Here is a 26366-nt window from a genome sequence, read left to right on the forward strand (position 1 = left end):
CTTCCATTTCATTTAAGGCTTTGGGTTAATGCCTTCATGGTGGGATGTCTATGAAATTGAGTCCCAGGGCTTGAGGGTTCGCCTTGAGGATGCTCCTGAACTGGTTTTGTGACTTTTCTCAAGTCTTTAAGCCTTTCTAGGCCTCGGTTACCCAACTGGCCATTGTTTGGGTGTTTTGCCGTTTCTTTTTTTCAAGGTGTCAGCCAGGTTATGGCACCAGCTTCCTTGGTAATATCTGGGTAACATGATCCAGCCTTATTTTACTGACCTGCAAAAGGTGATAATTGCTCCTATTACCGGAGTTATATGGTGGTGGTGGAAGATCATGAAAGAACATCATGACTAACAATAAGATCTCAAAGTTAGCAATCACCACAATAGGGATCTGTTTGGAAATAAGACGTGGGCAGAATGGCTTACCATAAGCGGGAATTTGCTTCTTAAATCCATTAAAATGGATGGAGCCAGTATGACCCCACACAACTCGAGTGAGCAGTTGTCTTTGATTTCCACCCAGGTCCTTGGACTATTAGCAATCAATGGTTCTCAAATCTTGGGTGTATAACATGAAATAGTTAGCGGAGAATGGGAAGTGTGATATTTTCCCTTGGTTAGATAAAAACTACCTTCATGATATTAATTTCTCTTCTAACTCAATAGTCATTAAATGTATTGGCTTAAGAATGACCACGTGTTTTCACTTGTGCAACTTTCCTGTTGAAAACACCGAGTTGCTACCTTGTATGCGGCATCATTTCACACGTTTGAAAACGGGCTCCTACACCTCCCGGGAACATCTCTGCGAAGTGGTGCAGGTTTGCTCTTTGAGCCAGAAGCCACGACCTTCTGCGCAGGAAATGTGTCGAAGCCAGCACAGCACCAGCCTCAGCACCTAAAGAATGACGCCCGGTGTGTTTTTCTTTGAGAGGCGTGCATTTGGTCCTCCTTTTCGGATTCTCATTGCTCCTGAGACAGCCCCTACTCCTCGCCCAGAACCGAGACTCGTCCTTTGTACCGCCCGTATCACCCGTGGCCTGAGCGCTCGCCCCGGCCTCCGCCCAGACCCAGACCGCTCTCCCCGCCCAGCGCCCGGCACCCGGCGGCCCGCGCTGGCCGGGGCTTGCGGACACGCCCGAGTCCGGACCCCATTTACTCCTCGGGCCCCCGCCGGAGCCATCTGGCCGCAGCCCCGGGAAAAAGTAAACGCTGGCCTTAGTCACCCCTACCCCTCCGCGTTCTCTGCTGGCCACAACATACAGACCCAGGGCCACTGGGGGGCGCGGGGCAGGAAAGAAACAGTGAAGACAGAAAAGGCCCCTCGGCGGCGTCGGTGCCCGGGACCGGGGCGCACCCCCCAGCCTCCGCCCCAGCCCCAGCCTCACCCCGCCGCCGGGCGGAGGTGCGGCCCTTCCGCGGGGCGGTGCCCAGCGCCCGGCGCCGTCCCCGGGTCCCCAACGGCGCCAAGGGCCCCGAGGAGGCCGCCGCCGTCGCATCTGGGTCTGCCCGGGGGACCCGCGCGGTGCGGTGGCCGCAGCCGCAGCCGCGGGCCTGCCCCCGCGTTTCAGCCCAAATAGCGAAGCAGGAACGAAAAAGGCCGAGCACGGGGCCGCGGCGCGGGCGGAGGAGGGCCGCGGGGCCGAGCCCGAGCCGGGCGCACGGCGGGGGCGCGGGGCGCGGGCAGCACGCGGCGCTCGGGCCGCCCTTCCTCCCGCGCCGCCGCCCGCGGCCCAGGCTCCAGCTCCGCCAATCCCCGCCCCGCGCCGTCCCTCCGCCCCCCGCGGCCCCGCCCTCCCGCCCCCGCCTCCGCCCTCCCGCCTCCCCGCTCCCGGCCTCCTCGCAGCCAAACTGAAAGCCGGACCCAGGCCGCCTCCCGCCGCCGCCGCCGCCCGGCCTCCCTGCCGCGCTCCACCATGGACAGTCCTGTTTTCCCCTTGTAAAGATGGCGGTGCGGGGTCGCTGCAACCTTTAGACTCATGACTGTCCGAAACATCGCCTCCATCTGTAATATGGTGAGTGGCCGCCGCCGCCGCCGGGGGGTCGCGCCCGAGGCGCGGGCGGCGAAGAAAGGGAAACCCGAGCCGCTCGCTCGCCCGGCGGCGGGTGGGGGTGGGGGCGGGGGCGAGGGCGGCGGGTCCGCGGCGCCGCTGGAAGTTGCTGGCCCCGGGCTGGGCGGGCCGGCCGCGGCCCCCGGAGCCTTTGGGGAGGGGTCCCCAGCTCCCCGCCGCCCTCTCTGCCCGGGGACCTGGGCGCCCGCCCGCCGGCCCCCGGCCGCGCCGGTGCCTCCGCCCGCGGGTGGCGGTGGAATTGGCTGGGGGGCAGGCCGGACCCGGACGTCCCGGGGGAAGGGTTTGGGGGGCAAGCGGATGGGGGGTTGGGGGGGGGCGCTACTCATCCTGCCCTTGAGGCAGAAGAAGCCCTCCCGGCCTCCCCGACCGCCCTCATCTCATTTCGAGTTCACTCCTGAAACTATATTTAACATTCACTTTGCGAAGGCAAGCGGCGTATCTGGAGACATGGATGTCGTCAGTGTCATAAAGCGGTGAAAAAGTGCCAAATTGTGCTTAGAGAAGTGAACTTCACCTGGTTGGAGACAGCAGCGTCGCTGGTGCTGGGCGCCGCAGTGTCCCCGTCTGAGAAAGAGGCGCGGGGTGGTCTGGTGATGGGCAGTGACAGCGAAGGCCTGTGGCGGCGGGACTGGCCGTGCGGGTGGGGGTCTCGGGGTTCTCCGGCCTGATGCACTGCGGACCCGGGGAGGCCGGTGGGCGTGGACGCAGCAAGGGGACATCCCTAGGCTCCCTGGTGTGGTGGTTGGTGACTTTAACTTGGGTTTCTCCCGTTGCTTTCCCTTGCTTTTCAGTTTCTGCAGGAGCAGCTTCTAGCCCTTGGGTCCTCAGGGTGCACCCTGCTGCCCCCCCCTGCCCCCCCCCCCCCACACACACTTGGGTGCACAGTTTGCTCGCTGGAGTAAGACATTGCCCTCCTGTGCAGGGAGAGAGAGTGTGTGCCTTGCCTTCCTCCTACAGGGTATCCCCCCCCCCCCCCCTCCAACCCACACACACACCACCGTCAAAGCTGGAACCGTGCTCTTTTAATGCCAGGTTGGGGGAAACCTCCCTTGTAGCTGGTAGTACAGGCCCCTACGGGGAATCTGAGGCGGCTGGGTGGAGAAGTCTGGAGGTAAGGTGATCTGGCTGCCCTTCCCCCATCACACAGCCTTTTACATCTTCTGTCCCACATTTCGTTGCAAGATTAACACATGGCAAAGGAGCATTAAGGAGCCATGTGGCAGCTCAGGAGTGGAAGTGAGACCCGCTGGTGCTGGCTTCAGTTTTCAGCACTGTTGGATGTGGGCACTGCCCTGGTCAGCAGAACAAGTGCCGGGGCTTCCCGGGGTGATGGCTGCCAGGGGATGGGCGCAGGGCCCGTTGGAGGAGGTGGGTGGCTCCTGGAGCATCTCAGTGTCCTCTCCTTTCCTTCCTTCTTCACGCAGAGACGGCCTCCCGCTCCTTCCCGTCGAGTGGCATTAGTGTTGCTCGGTGCAGTGAAGAGGTGATGCCAGTCCGCCCACTGTCTCTCTAGGCCAAGCTGAGCTCCGAGGGGACCTTTGAAACCAGAGCAGCTGACCAGTACTCTTCTTTCAGGCTTGCTGGGGTGGCCTCAGGCCTACGGGGCAGCGAGGTGCAGTCCCAGCCCTGGGTGGTACTCCTGTCCTGCTTGTGTGTGGGGACACCTCTCTGAACTAAAGCAGCTTGGGAACTTGAGAGCTAGCGTGTCCCAGGAGGAAGCCAGCCTCCAGCTTTTTTTTTTTTTTTTTTTTCCACCCTCAGCACAGCTGGGGCTTCTTGGCACTCCGGGGCGGAATGTCACTACCTGTTTCCAGTGAAACTCGGCCAGGGAGGCGGGCTGCAGGGAGGGCATTGAAAGGAGCAGGCTAGAGCTGTGTCTGGAGAGGTGACAACCTCGTGTGGAATCTTTAAAGAGGCGCCACATTCGGGGTCATCGCCCCGGTGAGGTGAGGAACCAGTACTTCGTAAGTTGGGAGTTTTATGTTCCTCTTTGGACACCGTTGTCTTGAGCAAGCAATGAAGAGCTTGTGCTCTCAAGTTAGACTTCCTGGGTTCAAGGCCTGGACCTCACACAATCTAGCTTTTTGTCCGTGAACAGGTTGCGCTTTGTCTTTCCTTATCTAGAGAAATGGGACGATAGTGGTGCCCACTTCCTAGGAGAGTGGTCAGCAAACTGCGGCTCGCGAGCCACAGGCGGCTCTTTGGCCCCTTGAGTGTGGCTCTTCCACAAAATACCACGTGCGGGCGCACATGTACAGTGCGATTGAAACTTCATGGCCCATGTGCAGAAGTTGGTATTTTGTGGAAGAGCCACACTCAAGGGGCCAAAGAGCCGCCTGTGGCTCGCGCGCCGCAGTTTGCTGACCACTGTCTAGGACAGTGATGGCGAACCTGACACGCGAACTCATTTTTTTGGTTGATTTTTCTTTGTTCAATGGCATTTAAATATATAAAATAAATATCAAAATTATAAGTCTTTGTTTTACTATGGTTGCAAAGATAAAAAAAATTTCTGTATGTGACCCGGCACCAGAGTTAAGTTAGGGTTTTTCAAAATGCTGACACGCAGAGCTCAAAAGGTTCGCCATCACTGGTCTAGAATGTTGTATTGAGTGAGTTACTAGGCCGAGTACATAGAGGTGAGGTACTCAGTGAGTGCTAGCTCTCGTCCGTATCGCCTCATGTCACCTTCAGGTGCTCAAAGGACAAAGGAAATGATCCCTTCTTGGACCTGATGGAAGAAGCCACTAATGTAAACAGCTCACGTGTTCATTTATGTAAACCAAGCCGAATGGCAGTATACGAGGGCTGGGATGGGAATCCTTAACCCCGCCCCTTATAAAAGGCTGCTCGGGTCACCCTGTCCCTCCCAGCCTCACTTCCCACACGAGAAGGCTTGGTGCTGAGGAGACGGCTGTCTCCGCCTGATCTGACATACATTTTCATTGGACTCCTCTCTAGATTCCGCACGCGATGATGAATTGCTTCCAGGTAGGTCTTCTGGGGGTCTCCCCTCACTGTTTGGCTTCTCTCTGGGGCTCCTATTGGTCCTTCCTTCTCCCAACCCTATTTGGTGGGAACTGGCTGGAGTAGAGGTAGAGAGAGCAAGTGAGGATTGCCTTTTTAAACACGGTGATGTTTTTCCAGAAAGGGTGTTAAACAATGTCATCCTTCTAGGTAGGACTTGAACAAACCAAGACCTACCATTGAAAAGTGGATTTGTTTTGTCACCAGACAAGAAAGGACCCAGCAGAGCAGAAACAAAACGTACCAAATCCTTCATGTGATTGAGAAATAAACACACACCCCCCCCCTTTTTTTTTCTTCTCCTCAAACTTCTTGTGCCAGTTTTAGATATAGGGGCCTTGGGAAATATTCACATCCCTCCTCTGTCCCCGCCCCCACTGAAGTCTTATTGTGCACTGGAAATTTAATGCTGGTTCCCATTTGTTTTAATTTCACTTCCATGTGAATTCCTGCCATAATGATTCTTTTAAAAAATATATATATTTTACTGATTTTTTACAGAGAGGGATAGAGAGTTAGAAACATCGGTGAGAGAGAAACTTTGATCAGCTGCCTCCTGCACAGTCCCTACTGGGGATGTGCCCGCAACCAACGTACATGCCCTTGGCCGGAATCGAACCTGGGACCCTTGAATGCGCAGGCTGACGCTCTATCCACTGAGCCAAACCGGTTAGGGCCCATAATGATTCTTGATCAACTTGCTCAGGGCTTGTCAGCTTAGCCACACAGCGTGTCTGGGTCACAGATAATAAAGCTTGTTTGGCTGGTGTGTTGTAATTTTAAAAATGCACTAGCTGCTACCAAGTATGAGGAAACCTCCCTTGTTGATAATCCTCTGATTTTTGTCCAGACCAATGGACCTAACTTCCTATGTATTCTATGGCCCTACAAATGGAAGGCTTTTGTTTTGGGTATGTTTTCTGTTTGAAGAACTTGAGGAATTTTCTAAAGAGGAAGCATTTATTAGGAGAAAACAAAAGTGCCCTCTAGAAATTCAGCTTGGACTGATGCAAACTGGTCTAAATCACCTCATCTTAATTTTACTTGTTAATGGTGCTGTGAGACGCGCCACAGAGGAAATGTCATGTGGAAAGGAGATTACATTTCTGTTTCCATAAATGGCCATTTGCTGAGGACCTGCTGGGTCAGTGTTGGCACGTACTGGGTTCAGGTGCTAAATAAATGAAGGAGGTGAGTTCTTATCTCCAAGGAGCTCAGAAGTTTCTTATCTTGTGGGTATAACATTGATAAAGATGAAAATTTTAGTGTGTCCACGCAGAAAGGTTGAACAAAATCTCAGCGGCACTACAGTGGAAAGACTGATGAACACAGTAGAATTTTTTTTAGTATATTTGCATTTGAGCAAAGTTTGACTATTTTTTATGTGAAGATGTGATTATAGTCAATGTAACTGTAATTAGAACTGGAATTTGTACCATTGGTGTCCCTCCAGTTAAGCATGAGTCTAACGGTGCCTTTGAACAAATTGTATTTCTTGCAACTTTAGTTTTTCTCAGCTTTAAAACTGATTATGTTGTTATTGTTGTCAAAATCTTCTTTAATGAGTAGTATCTCTTAGAGCAGTGGTTCTCAACCTTCCTAATGCCGTGACCCTTTAATACAGTTCCTCATGTTGTGGTGACCCCCAATTTCATTGTTACAAATTGAACATAATTAAAGCATAGTGATTAATCACAAAAACAATATGTAATTATATATGTGTTTTCCGATGGTCTTAGGCGACCCCTGTGAAAGGGTCATTCGACCCCCAAAGGGGTTGTGACCCACAGGTTGAGAACCACTGTCTTAGAGTCTTTATAAAAATCTACATCTCTTAATTGGTTAGTAATTACTTGAGTACTTAACTACCTTGTTTAAACTGTGTTGAACATGCCAGATATTGGCATTTTAGCATCCATTGAACATCCCCAGTGTGTGTGTGTGTGTATTTTTTAATATATTTTTATTGATTTCAGAGAGGAAGGGAGAGGGAGAGAGTGATAGAAACATCAATGATGAGAATCATTGATCAGCTGCCTCCTGCACGTTCCCTACTGGGGATCGAGCCCGCAACCCAGGCATGTGCCCTTGATGGAATCTAACCTGGGACCCTTCAGTCCGCAGGCCGACACTCTACCCACTGAGCCAAACCAGCTAGGGCCGTCCCCAGTATATTATTGGACACCTTTGTGAATGCCAGATTTGAATTCTTTTAAATTAGTGAAATCACCTTGATAAGAAGGGAAAGTAAAATTAGTAAAAATTTGAAACAAAGCTAGAGGATTTTTTATAGAGATCATTTTATTTTGATAAGTCAGTTACTGACCTGAGGCACGTATATTGAGAATCATTGGAAGAAGTTTTATAAAACATTAAAAATCACATAATTTGGGAGAAGAGATAACTTGCCTCTTCCTCTGTTTCTCATGCTTTCCATTCTCAGAGATAATTGGGGGCTTATCAGCTGGGTGCTGTTACAATTTCATATGAGAGTCTACTCTGATAGTTGTCAGTTTTTAGAAATTGCTGGGTAAAATGGGTTAATACTTAAAGAAAAATTCTATTCTGGCCTCTTGGGTGTAATGTAGGTACTTGTGTTGGGTCAGGTCCAAACAATTAAGTCTACTTATTTTTCAGTTTTTTCTTGGAATCCTAGGGTGCAAACAAAGTTGAATGTGAATATTTAGTTAGAAATCAAGATTGTTATTTGCTGGAAATCAACTTTGTGTTCTAGTTCACTCCTACAGTAAAATCTATTTATTTTTTATTAATGTGGAATTTTGGTATGTTGGGGTTGTACTGAAAGTAATTTTCCATTTTGATTCTCTTAGCAATTAAGAGAAAATTTTCTTGTTCATATGTTCTCCCCTTTCTTCCCTCCAGCCTGCTCTAATTAGTTTGAATGAGTCGAGGTTTTAAGATGGTGTTTAGCCCTAGCCAGTTCAGCTCAGTGGACAGCGCGTTGGCCTGTGGACTGAAGGGTCCCAGGTGCCATTCTGGTCAAGGGCACGTGCCCAGGTTGTGGGCTTGATCCCTAGTGGGCTTGATCCCCAGTAGGGGGCGTGCAGGAGGCAGCTGATCCATGGTTCTCTCTCATCATTGATGTTTCTGTCTTCCCTCTTCCTTCCTCTCTGAAATCAATAAAAATATATTTTAAAAAATAAGATGGTGTTTAGTTCTGTGGTACCATCAGAAAGGTATATCTTGTTTTTGTCTCTAGCCTACCCATGCAGCCAACCCAACGCAAACTGAAAGAGCTGTAAAAGATGGTGCCTTTTAGTTTAGTTAACCCTTCTGGCCCAAAATTTTAATGCAGTTTTACATAATAAACCTTCAGTTGTGCTGAAACCAAATGCTCATCTAAGGGTTTGAAGAGCCTTGCTGATCTTTTAAGAGAGAATGCCACCGAAAATGAACCAGCAAAGACTTTCTTGAGGCAAATAAATTCTATATTAGCAACCAACCTCAGCCAACATTTTGGAAAGTTTCTGTTCTGGGATTGCTGCTGAGAATTTTGGGGATGTCATAAGTCCTCTGCATGGAATTTTACTGTAATTCCGAGGATTATTTGCTCTGGATGGAGTGTGTGTGGGGAAACCCTGTTGGTTCCTAAAGCTTCACTTTCCACTTGTAGGTACAGCCTTCCTCCTGCCCACCAAGTCCTGATGTCTCTTTCAGAATCTGCAAATGCTTTCTGGTAGCTCAGATTTGGGACTCTTTTTCTTGGGACACTTTTTCTGGTGGTAAATTTCAGGAAAAATATGGAGAATTGTTATCTACATGAGTACCCATGTATCTACCTCCACATGAAGAAATAAAATATTATGAATACAAGTGAACCTTTCCCCACCTTATTCCCCTCCCCCCCAGACAGTGACCACTGTTCTGAATTTGGTACTTACCATGTGTTTTTATACTTTTACTGGATCTGTATGTATTCATAAACCAGGTATAGTATTGTTTCCTCATGTTTTAAACAAGCTCTGCAATACTGAACAACTCAGTTTGCTTTTGTTTACATTGCAATGTTAAGATTTATCCATTAAGGTACATGAATTCATCCAGCCGGCGTGGCTCATTGGTTGAGCGTCAACCTATGAACCAGGAGGCTACTGTTCGATTCCTGGCCAGGGCACATGTCTGGGTTGCGGGCTCAATCCCCAGTGTGGGGCGGGCAGGAAGCAGCCGATCAGTGAAATCAATATTACTCTCTGAAATCAATAATAATGTATTTTTAAAAAAGATACATGAATTCTAGGCTGTTTTGACTGCTGTATAATATTTCATGAATGTGCTGCATTATATTTATTCATTTTATTGTTGATGAGCACTTGGGTTGACAGTGTCTTGTGTGTGCCCTTTTAGAGCGATGAGCAGTTTTGAACTCGTCTCCCTGTGCATGTGTTTAGAGGTTCTCCGTGGTCTCTACCTAAAAGGGAAATGGCTGGGTCAAAGGAGCTGGGCATCTTTGCCCCTGACATACTGCCAGCTTGCTCTCCGAAGCAGTTGTGCCAATTTGCATTGCACCCAGCAGCGGTGGGGAGTTCCAGTTGCTCCACAGGCTTACAGACACGCCCGGCGTGGTCAGACTTGAGGTTTTGCCAGACTCATGGGTGTGAAATGGTATCCTCGTGATTTAAAATGTGCACTTTCCTGTTGACAAGTGAGGCTGAACATCTTATATGTGTTTATGGCGCTGGGGTTGTTCTTAATCCAGAGGCTTTGGAGCAGTTTTCCAGGGTTTGTAAGTGAGGGTTGCAGGGGTGGTTTTGTGTGAAAATAGGGAAAAGGGTGATGAAGGGGAAGATCAGGAAGACAAAAAAACAACAACAAAACAGTCAAGGAAGATAGGGACAGAACAGAAGATACAGGTGGGGGATGATAAGATGAAACAGGTGAGTTCTTGTAGCAAAAAGACTAGCGACTAGAACAGTGGTTCTCAATCTGTGGGTGGCGACCCCTTTGGGGGTCAAATGACCCTTTCACAGGGGTCGCCTAAGACCATCGGAAAACATATATATAATTACATATATTTTTTTTATAATTACATATTGTTTTTGTGATTAATCACTATGCTTTAATTATGTTCAATATGTAACAATGAAATTGGGGGTCACCACAACATGAGGAACTGTATTAAAGGGTCGCGGCATTGGGAAGGTTGAGAACCACTGGACTAGAAGATACCGTGAGCCTTGAGAGTAAATTCCAGATACATTACTACCCTGGCCAGGCCTCTCAGTTCAAGTCGCGTGTTTTCACGTGTTGCTTCATTGAAGTTGGCATTGGTGAAAATCATGTCTAGGGCCTTTTCCAGGGAGAACAACAGGAAGGCTGGACTTGCGGAGTTTTCCTGTTCACCCAGTTGCCTTTTGAAGTCCTGTTAGAAAGGCAGTGTGGGATTATGTTCTTCCTCCGGACATTGTGTGTCCGTCAGGTGAGGTGGTACTCTGTGCCGGAAACCAGCTCTTATCAGGATCTGATTGAGGTACTTGTGGAATTACTATCTCAAATATTTAGAAAACAGTCCCCGCACTTTATTTTGATTTTTTAGAGAATGACAAATGCCATCTTATTGAACACAGGCATGTATGGTTTTAAAAATACGACTGACAGTAGCTTTAAAAATATATTATACTTCAGTGGTTTTTTTGGTGTACCAAGGAATTGTGCCCACATGCATTCTCTCCTTAAAAATTAAGACTCTGGCCAAGCTGGTTTGGCTCAGTGGATAGAGTGTTGGCCTGCGGACTGAAGGGTCCTGGGTTTGATTCCAGTCAAAGGCACATGCCTGGGTTGTGGGCTCGATCCCCAGTTAGGGGCGTGCAGGAGGCAGCCAATCAATGATTCTCATCGTTGATGTTTCCATCTGTCTCTCTCTCTCTCCCTTCCTCTCTGAAATCAATAAAAATATATTAAAAAAATAAATTCAGACTCTGGGTGTCTGTCCCTGGCACCCACGAAGAAGCCTTGAAATGTGCATTCTAACGTAAGTATTCCCTTCTCCCCACTCCCTCCTCATTCTCTTGCAGGTGAGCTGACAGCCACATTTTGAGAAATAATGGCTTTCCCTGGGTAATAACCTTGGCCTCCGAAAAACATATTGTGTGTAGGAATTATCTGCCATGTTAAAGTTTTTTTAAATTTATGTAAAAATTTTAAGGTAGTAAACTTTCAAGAGCTATAGATCATTGCCATTCTGTAGATGTATTTCTTGATATTACATAGCCAGGCTTTTACTACTTTCTGCTCCTAGAACAGGGATTCCCAACCCTGGCTATGTGTCATGTCACATGAGAAACTTTTAAAAGAAACTTATAAAAAAACCGTAAAGTCTTAACACCCAAAGAATATGGAAAAAATGAATGTATTTTAATATATTTATATTCAAATACCTACCCTTCAGATTTAACAGATATTAAAATTTAGTCATACTTGGTTGAGATTTTTCTTTTTTTTTTAATTAAATCTTTATTCAGATTATTACATTTGTTCCTCTTTTTTCCCCCCATAACTCCCCTCCTCCCAGTTCCCGCCCCACCCTCCGCCCTCACTCCCCACCCACTGTCCTCATCCATAGGTGCACGATTTTTGTCCAGTCTCTTCCCGCATCTCCCACACCCCTTTCCCCCCCAAGAATAGTCAGTCCATTCCCTTTCTATGTCCCTGATTCTATTATAATCACCAGTTCATTCTGTTCATCAGATTATTTATTCACTTGATTCTTAGATTCACTTGTTGATAGATGCATATTTGTTGTTCATAATTTGTATCTTTACATTTTTCTTCCTCTTCCTCTTCTTAAAGGATACCTTTCAGCATTTCATATAATCGTGGTTTGTTGGTGATGAACTCCTTTAGCTTTTCCTTATCTGTGAAGCTCTTTATCTGACCTTCAATTCTGAATGATAGCTTTGCTGGATAAAGTAATCTTGGTTGTAGGTTCTTGGTATTCATCACTTTGAATATTTCTTGCCACTCCCTTCTGGCCTGCAAAGTTTCTGTTGAGAAATCAGCTGACAGTCGTATGGGTATTCCCTTGTAGGTAACTGAGTTTCTTTCTCTTGCTGCTTTTAAGATTCTCTCTTTGTCTTTTGCTCTTGGCATTTTAATTATGATGTGTCTTGGTGTGGTCTTCTTTGGATTCCTTTTGTTTGGGGTTCTCCGTGCTTCTTGGACCTGTAAGTCCATTTCTTTCACCAGGTGGGGGAAGTTTTCTGTCATTATTTCTTCAAATAGGTTTTCAATATCTTGCTCTCTCTCATCTTCTGGCACCACTATAATTCTGATGTTGGTACGCTTGAAGCTGTCCCAGAGGCTCCTTACACTATCCTCGCATTTTTGGATTCTTTTTTCATTCCGCCCCTCTGGTTGGGTGTTTTTTGCTTCCTCGCATTTCAAATCATTGACTTGATTCTTGCGCTCCTCTGGTCTGCTGTCGGGAGTCTGTATAATATTCGTTATTTCAGTCCGTGTATGCTTAATTTCTAGTTGGTTCCCCATCATAACATCGAGGGTCTCATTAGTTTTCTTGTAGATCTCATTAAGTTTATCGACGGCTTCTAAACAGTTCTTGAGAGACCTTAAAAGTGTGGTTCTGAACTCTATATCTTCCATTGACAATTTTGTCCTGTTTCTTTGTCTCCGCATTTTGTTATGCTTCCTTGGTGCACCCCCTAGTGGTCTTTGTTCACAGTCTTATAGTTAAATCTTGATTGTTGTAGCTATTTCCAGGGAGGGTTTGACCTCCAGGCCAAGTGGCTATGAGAATCAGCTGTGTCAGCAGTGAGAGAACTTCTGTCCTCTAGGGAGGTGCTAATCTGGCGTTTGCCTGAGGCTATCCGGCAAATGCCTGTGTGCAGGGCTTGGGCGGGGCGGGTCGCACAGGATCAACAGGGTGGGCCGGAGAGAGCAGTTATGGCAGCTCTCAGTCCTGTCCCCAGGGGCTCTGCCTCTCTGAGTCCCAGCACCCGCTGCAAACCTCAGAGAGAAAGCTGCACTCGCTCTGACCGAAGCCAGACAGTCCCGCTTCTCCTGTTTGAGTCTGGGTCCCTAAAGACTCGCCCATATCTGGAGCTCAGAGTCTGCGACTCCCTCCCGATTGAAAACGCCAACCGCGCCCTCCGCTGCCAGCCCGCTGCGCGCACTCCGCACCTCAGAATTTGACTTCAGCACTGCGCCTCCTCTGAGTGTCCGAATGCGTTTCTCTTTCCTCCTAGTTGTAGGACTTCCACTCAGCCAGCGTTCCTGTGGTTCTGGGTGATGTCCATTCCGTCTTTTAGTTTCACTTTTGAAGTAGTTGTTCAAGGCAGCAAACTCTGGCGGTAACCTATGCCACCATCTTGGTTCTCCTCGAGATTTTTCTTAGACATAAAATATTTTTAAAAATCTCTTTCCTCTCCTTTCCTCCAGAACTAACCATTTTCCTGATTTTGGTATGTTTACTCTGCATGTTTCTGCCTTCCTTACGCATGTGCCTTCATTCCTCCGGGACATAGTCCTGGAAGCGGAAGTGCTGTTCCCAGATGTGCCTGTTGGCATTTCTATTAGGTATTGCCAGGCGGCTCCCCAGAGTGGTTGCCACTCAGCTTTTTTGATATGAAGCTCCTAGGGCCCCACTCCCAGAGTTTCTGAGTGTACGTGGGTGTAGGTCGGTCTGGGTGGATTTTTCAGGCACTTGCCCTTTTTTTTGTAAATTGCCGAAGTTTATTCTGATGAGCAGGCAAGGTTGAGAAACCTGTGCTAGACTGGCAGCTAACTCCACAGGCAGGAGCTGGATCGATCTTATTCGCTGTCGATTTCCAGCATTCAGCATAGTGCCTGGCACATGTGTGGGGGATGCTCAGTAAATAATTCTTGGATAATGACGGAAGAGGGGTAGCTCGTAGAAGAGAAGAGTTGCCGAAATTTCAGGAAAGCAGGGCCCAGGAATCGCCTGGGATCTTGTTAAAATGCAGATTCGGTTCAGTAGGTCTGCAGTGGGACTTGGCATTTCTAGCCACCTCTCTGGTGACCAGAGGGTCCTGATGTGGGGAGCACACCCACAGCAGCACAGCCCTAGGGAATGAGAGGAAAACAACATCCTTCTTCCTCCGGCTCTCGGGAGGAGGAGTTGGGGGTTTGGGACCTCAGGGCTGGTAAATCTCGGGTGTGTCCCCTCATCTCTTTACAACAGAGAGGCAGAGGATGAGATACCTTCCTCACAGCTCTTTGTGGAGAATCTGAGGAGGTCCTGCCGACAGAAGCATTCTGTGAGCGGTGATGCCCTCCCGCATGTTTCCTTTCAGTTATTCTCATTCTGCCCGTGAATTAATATTTTCCAAAGCACAGAGCTGTTGGTATGGTAGGATCCAGGGGAATTCTGCGTTTATCTTAGCCTGCTGTCCACATTCAGTGGGCGTTGGGCAGGAGCAGAGGCAGAGGCACCAGATGGGGTGGTGTGACTGTGGTGCTGGGGAAATGGGGTTCCGTCTCCCTGTTTCTGTGGTGTCGGGGCATCGGGGTTAGAGAGGCCCACAGCTCTCTCCTGGTCAGCTCTGCACTGGAACAGGTCAGGATAGGATCGTAGGGAGACGCTCCGATTTATTCCCCAAGTGAGGCACTTCCTAAGTGAGAGGGGGTGGGTGCTCCAAATAACGATTCGGTACTAATTGCTATGATTTACCCTCTCAGAGACTCGGTTTCTCATCCATAGCCTGTAGGTGATGAGAGAACGTACCTCCCTGAGGGGCTGCAAGACTTAAATGGAATCATTTATGTCTAGTGCTTAGCCCAGTGCCCGGCCATTTCATTACTGTTTTATTCTAGAGCTCCTCTTTTTTCCACCAGCAAAGGAGTCTGAATGTTGTCATTGGAAAGAACCCTGAACTGGGGACCCAGTTCCATCCTGACCCTGATACCTTGTGGCGTTTGGGACCCTGGGCAGTTGACTTAGGCCTCTCTGGGTCTGTAGGACGTTAAGAACTGTTCCTCTGGTGAGCAGTGCTGAGAAGATGAGCAGGCGGGCACCTTGTAATCTAGCTTCCAGTCAAAGACCAGACCAGGGAGGGAAAGTGCTGGAGTGGACAGAAGGAGGAAGAAGCTGTGATTTCCAACTGAGAGGTCTCGGAAGACATGGCTCTGGTGGGAGGCATGGCGCTGGGGAAGGCAGGGCGCTGGGGAAGGCATGGCGCTGGTGGTGTGTGGCAAAGCTTTTGTATTCACACAGGATACAATGTTTTTCCTTTTCCTGATAATGAGGGCACATCATATAGTAAAAGATTTTTAGCCCTGACTTGTTTGGCTCAGTGGATAGAGTGTCGGCCTGTGGACTGAAGGGTCCCAGGTTCGATTCTGGTCAAGGACATGTACCTTGGTTGCGGGCACATCCCCAGTAGGGAGTGTGCAGGAGGCAGCTGATCAGTGTTTCTCTCTCATCGATGATTCTACTTGTCTATCCCTCTCCCTTCCTCTCTGTAAAAAAATCAATAAAATATATATTAAAAAAAGATTTTTAGTCATCTAATAAGCGAATAACATACCCTTTTTAAAATTTGGTATATACAGTTAGGTATTTCTACTACACAAAGTAGCTAAGCTCATTTTCTTTCTTTATTTTTTTCAATTACAGTTTATATTCAATATTATTTTGTATTAGTTTCAGGTGTGCAGCATAGTGGTTAGACAATCGTATCTTTTACAGAGTGATCTCCCGATATTTTCAGTATCTACCTGGTGCCATACATACTGACTATATTTCTTATGCTGTATTTTACCATCCATGTGACTATCTTGCAACTATAATTTGTACTTCTTAATCCTTTCACCTTTTCACCCAGTTCCCCAACCCCTCCTCCTTTCTGGCAACTATCAGTCTTTTCTCTGTCTATGAGTCTGTTTCAATTTTGTTTGTTCATTTATATTGTTTTTTAGATTCCACATATAAGTGAACTCATGATATTTGTCTTTCTCCAACTGACTTATTTTATTAGCATAATGCCCTCTAGGTCCATTCATGCTGTTGCAAATCAGTTTTATTTTTGTGAATAAAAATTTAAAGCTTTTGAAAATGTCATATGAGTTCACATGGTAGAAATTTAAAATTGTGTAAAAGGATGTATGTTGAAACTATGCCCACTATCCAGTTCTTGTCTCTGGCATCAGTCAATATTTGCATTGTCTTCTGTTTCCACTCAATGTCGTATGCATGTACCAGCATATTTGTTTATATTTCTCTCCTAGTTTTTTTTTTTTTTTTTTTTTTGAGAGAGAGAGAGAGAAACATCGATGTGAGAGAGACACATTGATTGGTTGCCTCCCGCATGCTCCCCTATCAGGGCTGGGGATTGAACCTGCAACTCAGGTACGTGCCCTCGACCAGGAATTGAACCCAGGACCCTTCGGTGTGCAGGCTGACGCTCTAACCACTTAGCACACTGGCCAGTTTTTGAAAACAGAACACTGACAGCATATTCTGATCTGTCCATATCTGCCCCTCGCTTTTTGTATCTTAGAGGTGGGTCTGTGCTAGCATGTGAAGAGCCTCCTCATTCGTTTTTTATAGCTGCAGAGTATTCAGTTGCTCTAATGTATTGAATTCACTTAACCAGCCCCTACCCTCCCCCCCCCCCCCCCCAATGGGCACCACGGTAGTTTTCCAGTCCTTGGTTTTTTACAAACAAGGCTGCAGGGAACAACTTTGTCCATACATCATTTCACGGGTGTGGGGGGATGCCTGTCAGCTGACTTCCTAGACATGGCTTTCCATTTGTAACTGGTGGGTTGTGCCCATTGCCCTCCCTCCGCCGTATGTGTGACTTGTTGCCCACAGCCTTGCCAAGCAGCCAGCTCTCCAGGACCCTTTTGGTCTTTGCCAGGCAGGGGGAAATGGTGTCTTCGTGTATTTTTTAGTTTGCGTTTCTCTTCCTAGGAGTGAGTTTGAGCAGCTTATTCACACGTGTAAGAAACAAGCTCAATTTCATTTAACTGCTTGGCTGTTGGCAATTATTTTCCAAGTCTGTAGGGAAGGACCCGTTTTATTTTTATTTTCAATCTGTTGTAGACTGATATTTCTGTAAACTACAATAAAAAAGCATTATGAGCAAAGTGGAATAAAAACCCCAACGATACATAAAACACAAGCCCCAATTTTTTATTACTAATCTCAACAGATACAAAATTACTCATTCATTATACATGTTTTCAGTTTCCGAACGTAGCTGTAGCTCACGGTGGAGTGGTAACAGGGAGTGAGACTGCTCTGCGGAACTTGCTCCATCTCTTTTCCCTCGTTGCCACCCCGCTTGGGGATGGGAGCAGAGAGCGCAGAATTTTATGTTTTGTATTTTGCAATCAGTACATGACAGGATGTTTTTGTTACATTGGAGTAAAAGATCCCCAATGGCGCAGAGGGCTTGGTTCCCAAGGGGAGGGCTGTCCCATAAGCACCTTCGGGCAGTTCTCCCATCCGTGAGGCGGGGACACTGGTGTCCTGGTTTTTTGCGATGAAGACCTTGAGCTTGACCTAGAGAGAGAGGGTTGAGGAAGGAATGCTTGGCATACCCTATTACTCAGCTTGGCAGAGTTGGCCTCTGACTTGGGGCTTTGCCACGATCCTGTGCCACCCATGCTGCTTCCCCGGGAAGTGACGGGGAGGGTAACGCAGGTGCTTACGAGACCTGTCATCAGGGTGGCCGCATGGTGCCTTCGCAGAACATGGGATTGGGAATGAGGTTCTTGTTGTAGCTCACCGAGTGCGGTGAGCGGCCGTCACTATTTTTCCCTCCTCCACCTTCAGCTGGAAGACAGAGACAGACCCAGGGCCGTTGGTCCTGCTTTTGAGTTGAAATTTGATCTTTGCATGGGAACTGGGTTACACTGCCTCGAGACACACGGAGAGTTGTTTTACAAGCCAGAGTCCAGCTGCTCTGTACTGTCCCTTCCTTATGACTTGGGATCACTCTGTGTCCCAGGGTCATCTGTCTTTATTAACAGATGTTTTTGCTTCTGTGTTATGATCATTTAATGAAGTCATGTCGAGGTCCTTTGCAGAGTTATTTCTCCCCACCCACTATCTAGATGGCATGGAAATGACATGCTATCATGGCGCAGAATGAAAAGGCTCGTTACCGCCTTCTTGTGGATGCCTGGCTCCCGTGGAAGCCGGAAAAGGAAGGGGAGGCGATGAGCCCGCTGGAAGCAGGAAATGGGTTGTAGTGTAATGGTATTAAGATTGCGGGCTCACAACTGACCTCTGCTTCATACTGATACTTGACCTTGGCGAGTTACTTCACCTCTGTTAACCTTCTTTCTCTCATCTGTGAGATGGGGCTAGTGAGTCCCTGTTGGTGATTTACGGGAGGGAGAGTGGGCCTGGGTGACATGTCTGCAGCCTAAGCAGGACGACATTCATAGCCACTCCGAGGGTGGCGCGCCTGGTGGTTGGCTAACGTGTGCCTGCCGGCAGCCCAGGAGGACATGCTGAGAAACAGCTGGCTCTCTGCCCAGTCGCTACATCTGCAGCTGAGGAATTACTAAAAATATGAATGAGAAGATCATCTCGCCTGGCCGTGGTCAGGAGCTCAGGCTCTGGAACAGAATGGCCGAGCATGGAGACCTGGCCCGGCCTTTACAGCCAGAATGAGCCTTGGCAGGCTCCCTCCAGTTCATGAGTAAACAGGAATAGCAAGTGTCATCGACCTTGGGCTAGTGCACGAGATTAAATGAACATATAGATGTGGGGGTCTCTTGAGCCAGGAGGACATACTGCCTACCCTTCCCACTTCCCAGGTTTCTTCATCACTGAACTTACTAAATGCCTTTCACATGCCAGGTCTTGGCAAGCCGGTCAGAGGGAATCCCTGCCCTCACCAAGCTTTGCTCTAGTGTAGGGTTGGCTAGCTTTTGCCAAATGGCTAGATGGTACATATTTTAGGCTTTGTGAGCCCTAAACACTCACTTCTGCTATTGTATTGTGAAAGTGGCTACAATAAGTAAATGAATGATAGTGGCCGTGTTCCAATAAATCTTTATTTACAGAAACAGTCGATGGGCCAGATTTGTCCCATAGACTCATCTGCCAACCCATGGTCCAGCAGGAAGACAGATGTTGAATAATCACAAGTAAGTGTGGGGTTACAAATGATGATTAAGTGCTATGAAGCTACCCATAGGATTCTGTGAGAGGGAAGGGTCAGGGAAGATAGCTTTGAAGAAGTGACATTGAAGCCAAATGATGATGAGGCGGGGCAGGAGGAGGAGAGGAGAGGGGGAGCCCTGTGAAGGGCCAGAGAACTGGCCGCATTAGGTCTGAGCCAAGAGGCTCAGAATTGCAACCTGCATTTCTGTCTTAGAGACACAATAGGTATTTTACAGCTTTCTTTGGATAAAAACACAATGGTGCTCTGGCCAGGTGCCTCAGTTGGAGTGTTGCCTTGTACACCAAAAGGTTGTGGGTTCGATCCACGGTTAGGGTGGGTACAGGAACAATGGATCAGTGTTTCTCTCTCTCTCTCTCTCTCTCTCTCTCTCTCTCTCTCTCTCTTTCTCTCTTTCTCTCTCTCTCTCCCTTCCTTTTTCTGAAATCAGTAAAAAAAATCCTCAGATGAGGATTAAAAACACACACACACACAACAAACCAAACTAACCAAACAAATGAAAACATAGTGGTAATTTTTTCCCTGATAGATAATTCATGCCAGTTCTCTACCCCCCCCCCACCCCCCCCCAATAATCCCAGCACTGAGATGAGCTGTGTTAATATATTAACACGTTTTGTTCAGCATACTGATGATAGGCTCCTTTTCTCTCTGCCCATTGTTTTTATCACAATTTATACATGTCAGAAGTTAGGGCAGCAAGATTGCATGTTCGTTATTCCATTATCCTGTATAACAGGGGTCCTCAAACTACGGCCCGCGGGCCACATGCAAATACAAATATTGTATTTGTTCCCGTTTTGTTTTTTTACTTCAAAATAAGATATGTGCAGTGTGCATAGGAATTTGTTCATAGTTTTTTATTAAAAGTATAGTTCGGCCCTCCAGTGGTCTGAGGGACAGTGAACTGGCCTCCTGTTTAAAAAGTTTGAGGACCCCTGCTATATAATAATATGCAAATCGATGAAACTGCAGAATGACTGGCTGAATGACTAGTCGCTATGATGTGCACTGACCACCAGGGGGCAGACGCTCAGTGCAGGTGCGGCCTGCGGGCCCCAGACCAGCCAAGGCAGTGCGAGTCGTCCCCCCCCCACCCCTTGCCCTGCAGAGGGAGGCGGCCAGCGGCGGTGGCAGTGGGCGGGGCCTGTGAGCGGGCAGTGCCAGGCTGGTCAAGGCGGGTGTAGGCAGGGGTCCCCAATCACCCTGCCAGTTGCCCCATAGATCGGCCCTGATCACCGGCCAGGCCTGTGGACCCTACCCATGCACGATTTCGTGCACCGGGCCTCTAGTTAGGTATAAAATGATTTACTTTTTAGAGCTCATGTCTACTTGATGCTGTTTTCTCCTTCTGGTTTTTTAAACAGTATGTTATTCTCTTTTTCTATCTGGCTCGCTAGACAAAGATCTGTAGTTCTTGAAACTATTTTGAAAAAGAAATTCGTTTTCGCCGAAACCGGCTTGGCTCAGTGGATAGAGCGTAGGCCTGCGGACTGAAAGGTCCCAGGTTCAATTCCGGTCAAGGGCATGTACCTGGGTTGCGGCCACATCCCCGGTAGGAGATGTGCAGGAGGCAGCTGATCGATGTTACTCTCTCGTCGATGTTTCTAACTCTCTATCTCTCTCCCTTCCTCTCTGTAAAAAATCAATAAAATATATTTAAAAAAAAAGAAAAAAGAAATTCGTTTTCCTGTTTTCCTCTTGTGTTTCTCCTGATGTCCAACCTCAGTTTTACGATTCCTTTCACCAGGTCGCAGTATTCTGAGGAGATTGTACAGAAAAGGACATGTGTGTTCCCCATTCTAGAGTGTTTTGAGGCATGCCTCAGCGGTAGGGGTCACCTGTAAAGTTGTGAGCCCTTTGAGTTCATCAGTTCTTCCGTCCTGCAGTTCTGTGGCTCCGGTCCCGCCTCCTTGGGAGTCTGTGGTGGAGCGGTTGGGAGCACACACGCTGGAGGCACTGTGTGAGTGCGAACCCGCTCCTACTGCCTGCGAGCTGGGAACTTAGAGTTACGTGCCCTCCTCGCGGCTCAGTTTTCTTATCTTTAAAGTGAGGGAAAGAATGGCATCCACCTCATAGGATGATTCTGAGGATGAGCATGAATAAAACACACATCAAGTCTTAGAGCAGTGGCTGGACACAGTAAATGCTATTTATGGATTATCTATTATTATTATTGCTAATTACATCTGGGAAACTAGTGTCTGTAATTCCTCTGTAACTGTCCTGAATTCAGGCCAGTGGCTTCTGACTCATCCTGAGTTCGTGGCCTGCATCAGTTCATCTTTGCTTTACTTTCTCTGTAAGGCCGCAGGAGTGAACTTTTGTTACCAGAGGCTGGGAGAGAAACATCAATGATGAAGGAGAATCATTGAGCGGCCGCCTCCTGCATGCCTCATACTGAGGATTGAGCCCGCAACCCAGACATATACTCTGGCCAGGAATTAAGCAGTGACCTCCTGGTTCATTGGTCCATGCTCAACCACAGATTTCTTTTTTTTTTTTTATCTGTGAAATGAAATCCAAGGACCCCTCTTGGCCTCTGGGTTTGGTTTGGGCTCCCCATATGATGACAGTGTTGTCCTTGGTTTTAAGAGACCTTGCAGTGCCATTGTCCTGATCATATCCTCCCTCTGTCTCACTTTTTCACTCCCAAGGAAGACATTCTAACATCTTTTTTTCATACATTGCTTTTAGAATTGCTTTATCCTGGCCAGGTGGCTCAGTTGGTTGGAGTGTCGTCTGTACACCAAAAGGTTGCGGGTTTGATAACCTAGATTTCAAGTTCGATCCCCATTCGGGCCTGTGCAGGAGGCAACCGATCAATGTTTCTCTGTCTCTCTTTTCCTTTCGAAAATCAACAAAAACATATCCTCGGGTGAGGCTAAAAACATTGCTTTAGGAAGAAATGCCTTTCTATACCCATCCCATGCATTTATGATTCATCCTCCCCGAGTTGTTGTTGTTTGTTTGTGTTTTTTAGCACCCCCAGGCAGTCGCAGAATTGCTTTCAGAAGTGCTTTGAAGAGCCAGCATTGCCGTCTTCTTGCTGGAACTTGTCCCAGCCCCGATTCTATTTTTAATAAAGTGTGGTGCATTGTTTTTCAAAGGTTACCAGGTTTTTTATTGATGGAAATAAGAACTCTGTTACTTAGATCGGCAGACCCTGTGATTTATTGCCATGGACGGTGTTTTGTTCAGCATCTGGTCATGTAACAGTTATTTTCAATGCCTCTCATTTGCCTTTTGTGTCATGGTGCTGGGTGCTAGCAGTGGAAGGTCAGGCTCTTGGATTTATAATGCATCTTACAGTTTACAATTTACATCATCCCTGTTTTGCTTGATTCTCTCTGCCACCCCGAGCAAGTAGGCAGGCTGGATATCAGCAGCCAGGCCTCAGCCAAGAAATGAAGGACAAGAGAGCAAGTGACCGAAATCAAAGGCAAATTCATACTGGGGAGAAAAAAGAAGAGGCCAGTCCAGATCTGAGGTGTTCTCTGTGGGCCTTAGATAACTGGTCTGTAGGATGTTAGTTTGCTAACTTTTTATTAAAAAAAGACCCCGAATACCTGCAGCAATCCTGAGAAAGAAGAACAAAGTAGGTGGGATCTCAATATCAGATATCAAACTGTATTACAAAGCAACTGTTCTTAAAACAGCGTGGTACTGGCACAAGAACAGACATATAGATCAATGGAATAGAATAGAGACCCCAGAAATCGACCCAAACCACTATGCCCAATTAATATTTGACAAAGGAGGCAAGAGCATACAATGGAGTCAAGACAGTCTCTTCAATAAATGGTGTTGGGAAAATTGGACAAATAGATGCAAAAAGATGAAACTAGACCACCAACTCACACCATACACAAAAATAAACTCAAAATGGATAAAAGACTTAATTTAAACGTAAGACGGGAAACCATAAAAATACTAGAGGAATCCACAGGCAGCGAAATTGCAAACATATGCCGAAGGAATTTCTTCTCTGATAATGCTCCTAGACCTAGGGCAATGGAAACTAAAGAGAAAATAAACAAATGGGACTACATCAAAATAAAAAGCTTTTGCACAGCAAAGGAAACCATCAACAAAACAACAAGAAGACCCGCTACATGGGAGAACATATTTGCCAATGATACCACCGATAAGGGTTTAATCTCCAACATTTACAGGGATCTCATGAAACTTAAAATGAAGATAAGCAATCCAATCAAAAAATGGGCAATGGACCTAGATAGACATTTTTCAAAAGAGGACATACAGAAAGTCTAAAGACATATGAAAACATGCTCAAAGTCACTAATCATCTGAGAGATGCAAATCAAAACGACAATGCTTTATCATCTCACACCTGTCAGAATGGCTATCATCAACAAATCAACAAACAACAAGTGTTGGAGAGGATGTGGAGAAAAAGGAACCCTTCTGCACTGCTGGTGGGAATGCAGACTGGTGCAGCCACTATGGAAGACAGTATGGAGTTTCCTCAAAAAACTAAAAATGGAACTCCCATTTGACCCAGTGATCCCACTATTAGGAATATATCCCAAGAAACCAGAAACGCCTATCAGAAAGGATATATGCACCCCTATGTTCATAGCACCACAATTCACCATAGCTAAGATTTGGAAACAGCCTAAGTGCCCATCAGCAGATGAGTGGATTAGAAAACTGTGGTACATCTACACAATGGAATACTATGCTGCGGTAAAAAAGAAGGAACTCTTGCCTTTTGCAACAGCATGGATGGAACTGGAGAGCATTATGCTAAGTGAAATAAGCCAGTCAGGGAAAGATAAATACCACATGATCTCACTTATTTGTGGATTATAGAGAACAACATAGACTGATGAACAGGGACAGATCCAAAGACTGAGAAACAGCGGTCAGGCTATCAATCCCCAGAAGGAAAGTAGGGGAGGGCGGGGTAAGGGGAAGAGATCAACCGAAGGACTTGTATACATGTATATAAGCCAAACCAATGGACATGGACAACAGGGGGATGGGAGCATGAGTGTGCGGGGGGGTGGGAGGGAGGTTGGGGGTTAATGGGGGGGGATGAGGACACATTTGTAATACCTTAACTAATAAAAAAAAATTAAAAAAAAATATATAAAATGAAGTTCAACAATATGTTTTCACAAATAATTCAATAGGTAAACTTGAAGTAAACAGTGTGAAAGCCATGTGTCATATGGAAATGTTTAAATAAAGTATGGAATCGTCATACAGTGAAAAAAAAAAATTTCATGGCAAAAATAATGATGTATCCTCATAGTAGAAAAATGCAAACAGTTGAGAAAAAAAAAGGCGGTTGCCCTGCTAGCATGGCTCAGTGGTTGAGTGTTGAGCTATAAACTAAGAGGTCACGGTTCGATTCCCAGTCAGGGCACATGCCTGGGTTGTGGGCTTGATTCCCAGTGTGGGATGTGCAGGAGGGCAGCTGATTAATGGTTCTCTCTCATCATTGATATTTCTCTCTCTCTCCTTTCCTCTCTGAAATCAATAAAATCATATTTAAAAACAATCTATAATAATAAAAGCATAATATGCTAATTAGACAGGATGTCCTTCCATAAGACCTTCAGGATGAAGCTGGGGCTGCAAGGGAAGTCCGGGTGCCAGCAGCTGGGGGAAGGAAGGCCTACTCTTGCATGAATTTTGTGCATCGGGCCTCTAGTTATATAAATAACAGTTGGAATAAATACTATAAGGAAGACATGCAAGATGCTGTGAGTGGGGAATAGATAGGGTGTATGTGTGTGTGTGTGTGGGGGGCGTGTATTAGTTTCCTATTGCTGCTGTAAAAAATTACCACAAACTTGTAGCTTAAAATAAAACAGATTAGTTTTCTTAGCTCTGGAGGTCAGCAGGGTTGCACACCTTCCCCAGGCTCCAGGAGATAATGTGTTTCCTTGTCTTTTCCAGTTTCTAGAGGCTGCCTGCATTTCTTGGCTCATGGCCCCTCACTCCATCTTCAGGTCCAGCAGTGTAATATTTTCAAATCTCTCCAGCTCTGCCTTAGATGTCCCATCTCCTCACTGACTGATATTCTTGCCTACCTCTCACAAGGACCTTGTGATAACACTGGGCCCACCCACATAATCCAGGACATTCTCCCCATCTCTAGATCCTTACGTTAATCATACCTGCAAAGTCCCCTTTGCCATGAGAGGTAACATAGTCACAGGTTCCAGGGGTTAGGGTGTGGATGTTTTTGAGGGGCCATGATTCAGTCTGTCACAGGTGACCCTAATCTAGGATTGATCAGGGAAGAATTCCCAGAGGATGGTAGGTACAGGCAACTGAGGAAGCAGGAAAGAGCCTCAGGTGATGGGTGGGAGGGAACTTGAGATATTTGAGGGACAGGACGAAGGCCATTGTGACAGGCCCAGTGTAGGAGGCAGTGACTGGCCAGCGAGAGACAGGAGACATGGTGAAAGTCACTGGAGGATTGAAAGGCAGATTTGTATTTAAAAAGAGCACTTTTGCTGCTGTGTTGACAGCAAGGTTAGAGGTGAGTGAAGTGGATGTTGGAGGCCACTTAGGAAGCTATTGTAATTCAGAGGAGAGATGCTGGTAGCCTGGCCTCGCTGGTGGCTGGAGAGTGAAAAGCGAGTGGACTTGGGAGATTTAAGGAGCGTGAGTCAATAAGACAGTGTGATGGATGGGTGCAGAGTGCAGAGGGGGATGTCGGGCACGACCCCAAGGTTTCCAGCCAGGAGGAGGGTGGCATTGCCATTTACTAAGTGGAGAAACACCGGGAAAAGATTGGAATTGGGGGGAAGGAAAAGAGCAAGCTCTAGTTTTGGGTAGATTGATTTTGACTGCTTGTGGAAATGTCAGTATTCATCCAATCTAAATGAGCTTAGAAGGGAGGTTTCTGGGATGGAGGTACATACAGAGTTGGAAATGGTTGGCACTTGGCCACTAAATGAAGCTATGGAAATGGTTAATGCCTAGACCAGGGTGGGCAAACTTTTTGACTCAAGGGCCACAATGGGTTCTTAAACTGGACCGGGCCGGCACAAAAGCATGGGTGGAGTGTTTGTGTGAACTAATATAAATGCAAAGTAAGCATCATTACATAAAAGGGTATGGTCTCCCCCCCCCCCCCCCCCCCCCCCCGCGGGCT

The 26366-nt window shown here is 47.1% G+C and overlaps 1 protein-coding gene across 1 annotated transcript in view; it reads left to right on the forward strand.

Moving 5' to 3' along the window:
• Positions 1–3817: 3817 nt before the first annotated feature.
• Positions 3818–26366, forward strand: part of USP46 (ubiquitin specific peptidase 46) — a 56244-nt gene continuing 33695 nt past the window's right edge. The window contains exons 1-2 of the mRNA XM_081088303.1: positions 3818–4164; positions 4423–5057. Of these exons, the coding sequence (XP_080944429.1) occupies positions 5040–5057 (18 nt within the window). The 5' untranslated portion in view covers positions 3818–4164; positions 4423–5039. The remainder of the gene's footprint in view (positions 4165–4422; positions 5058–26366) is intronic.

Source organism: Myotis nattereri (genome assembly GCF_964212035.1).
Source record: "Myotis nattereri genome assembly, chromosome: 1".
In the NCBI taxonomy this organism is placed as follows: Eukaryota; Metazoa; Chordata; class Mammalia; order Chiroptera; family Vespertilionidae; genus Myotis; species Myotis nattereri.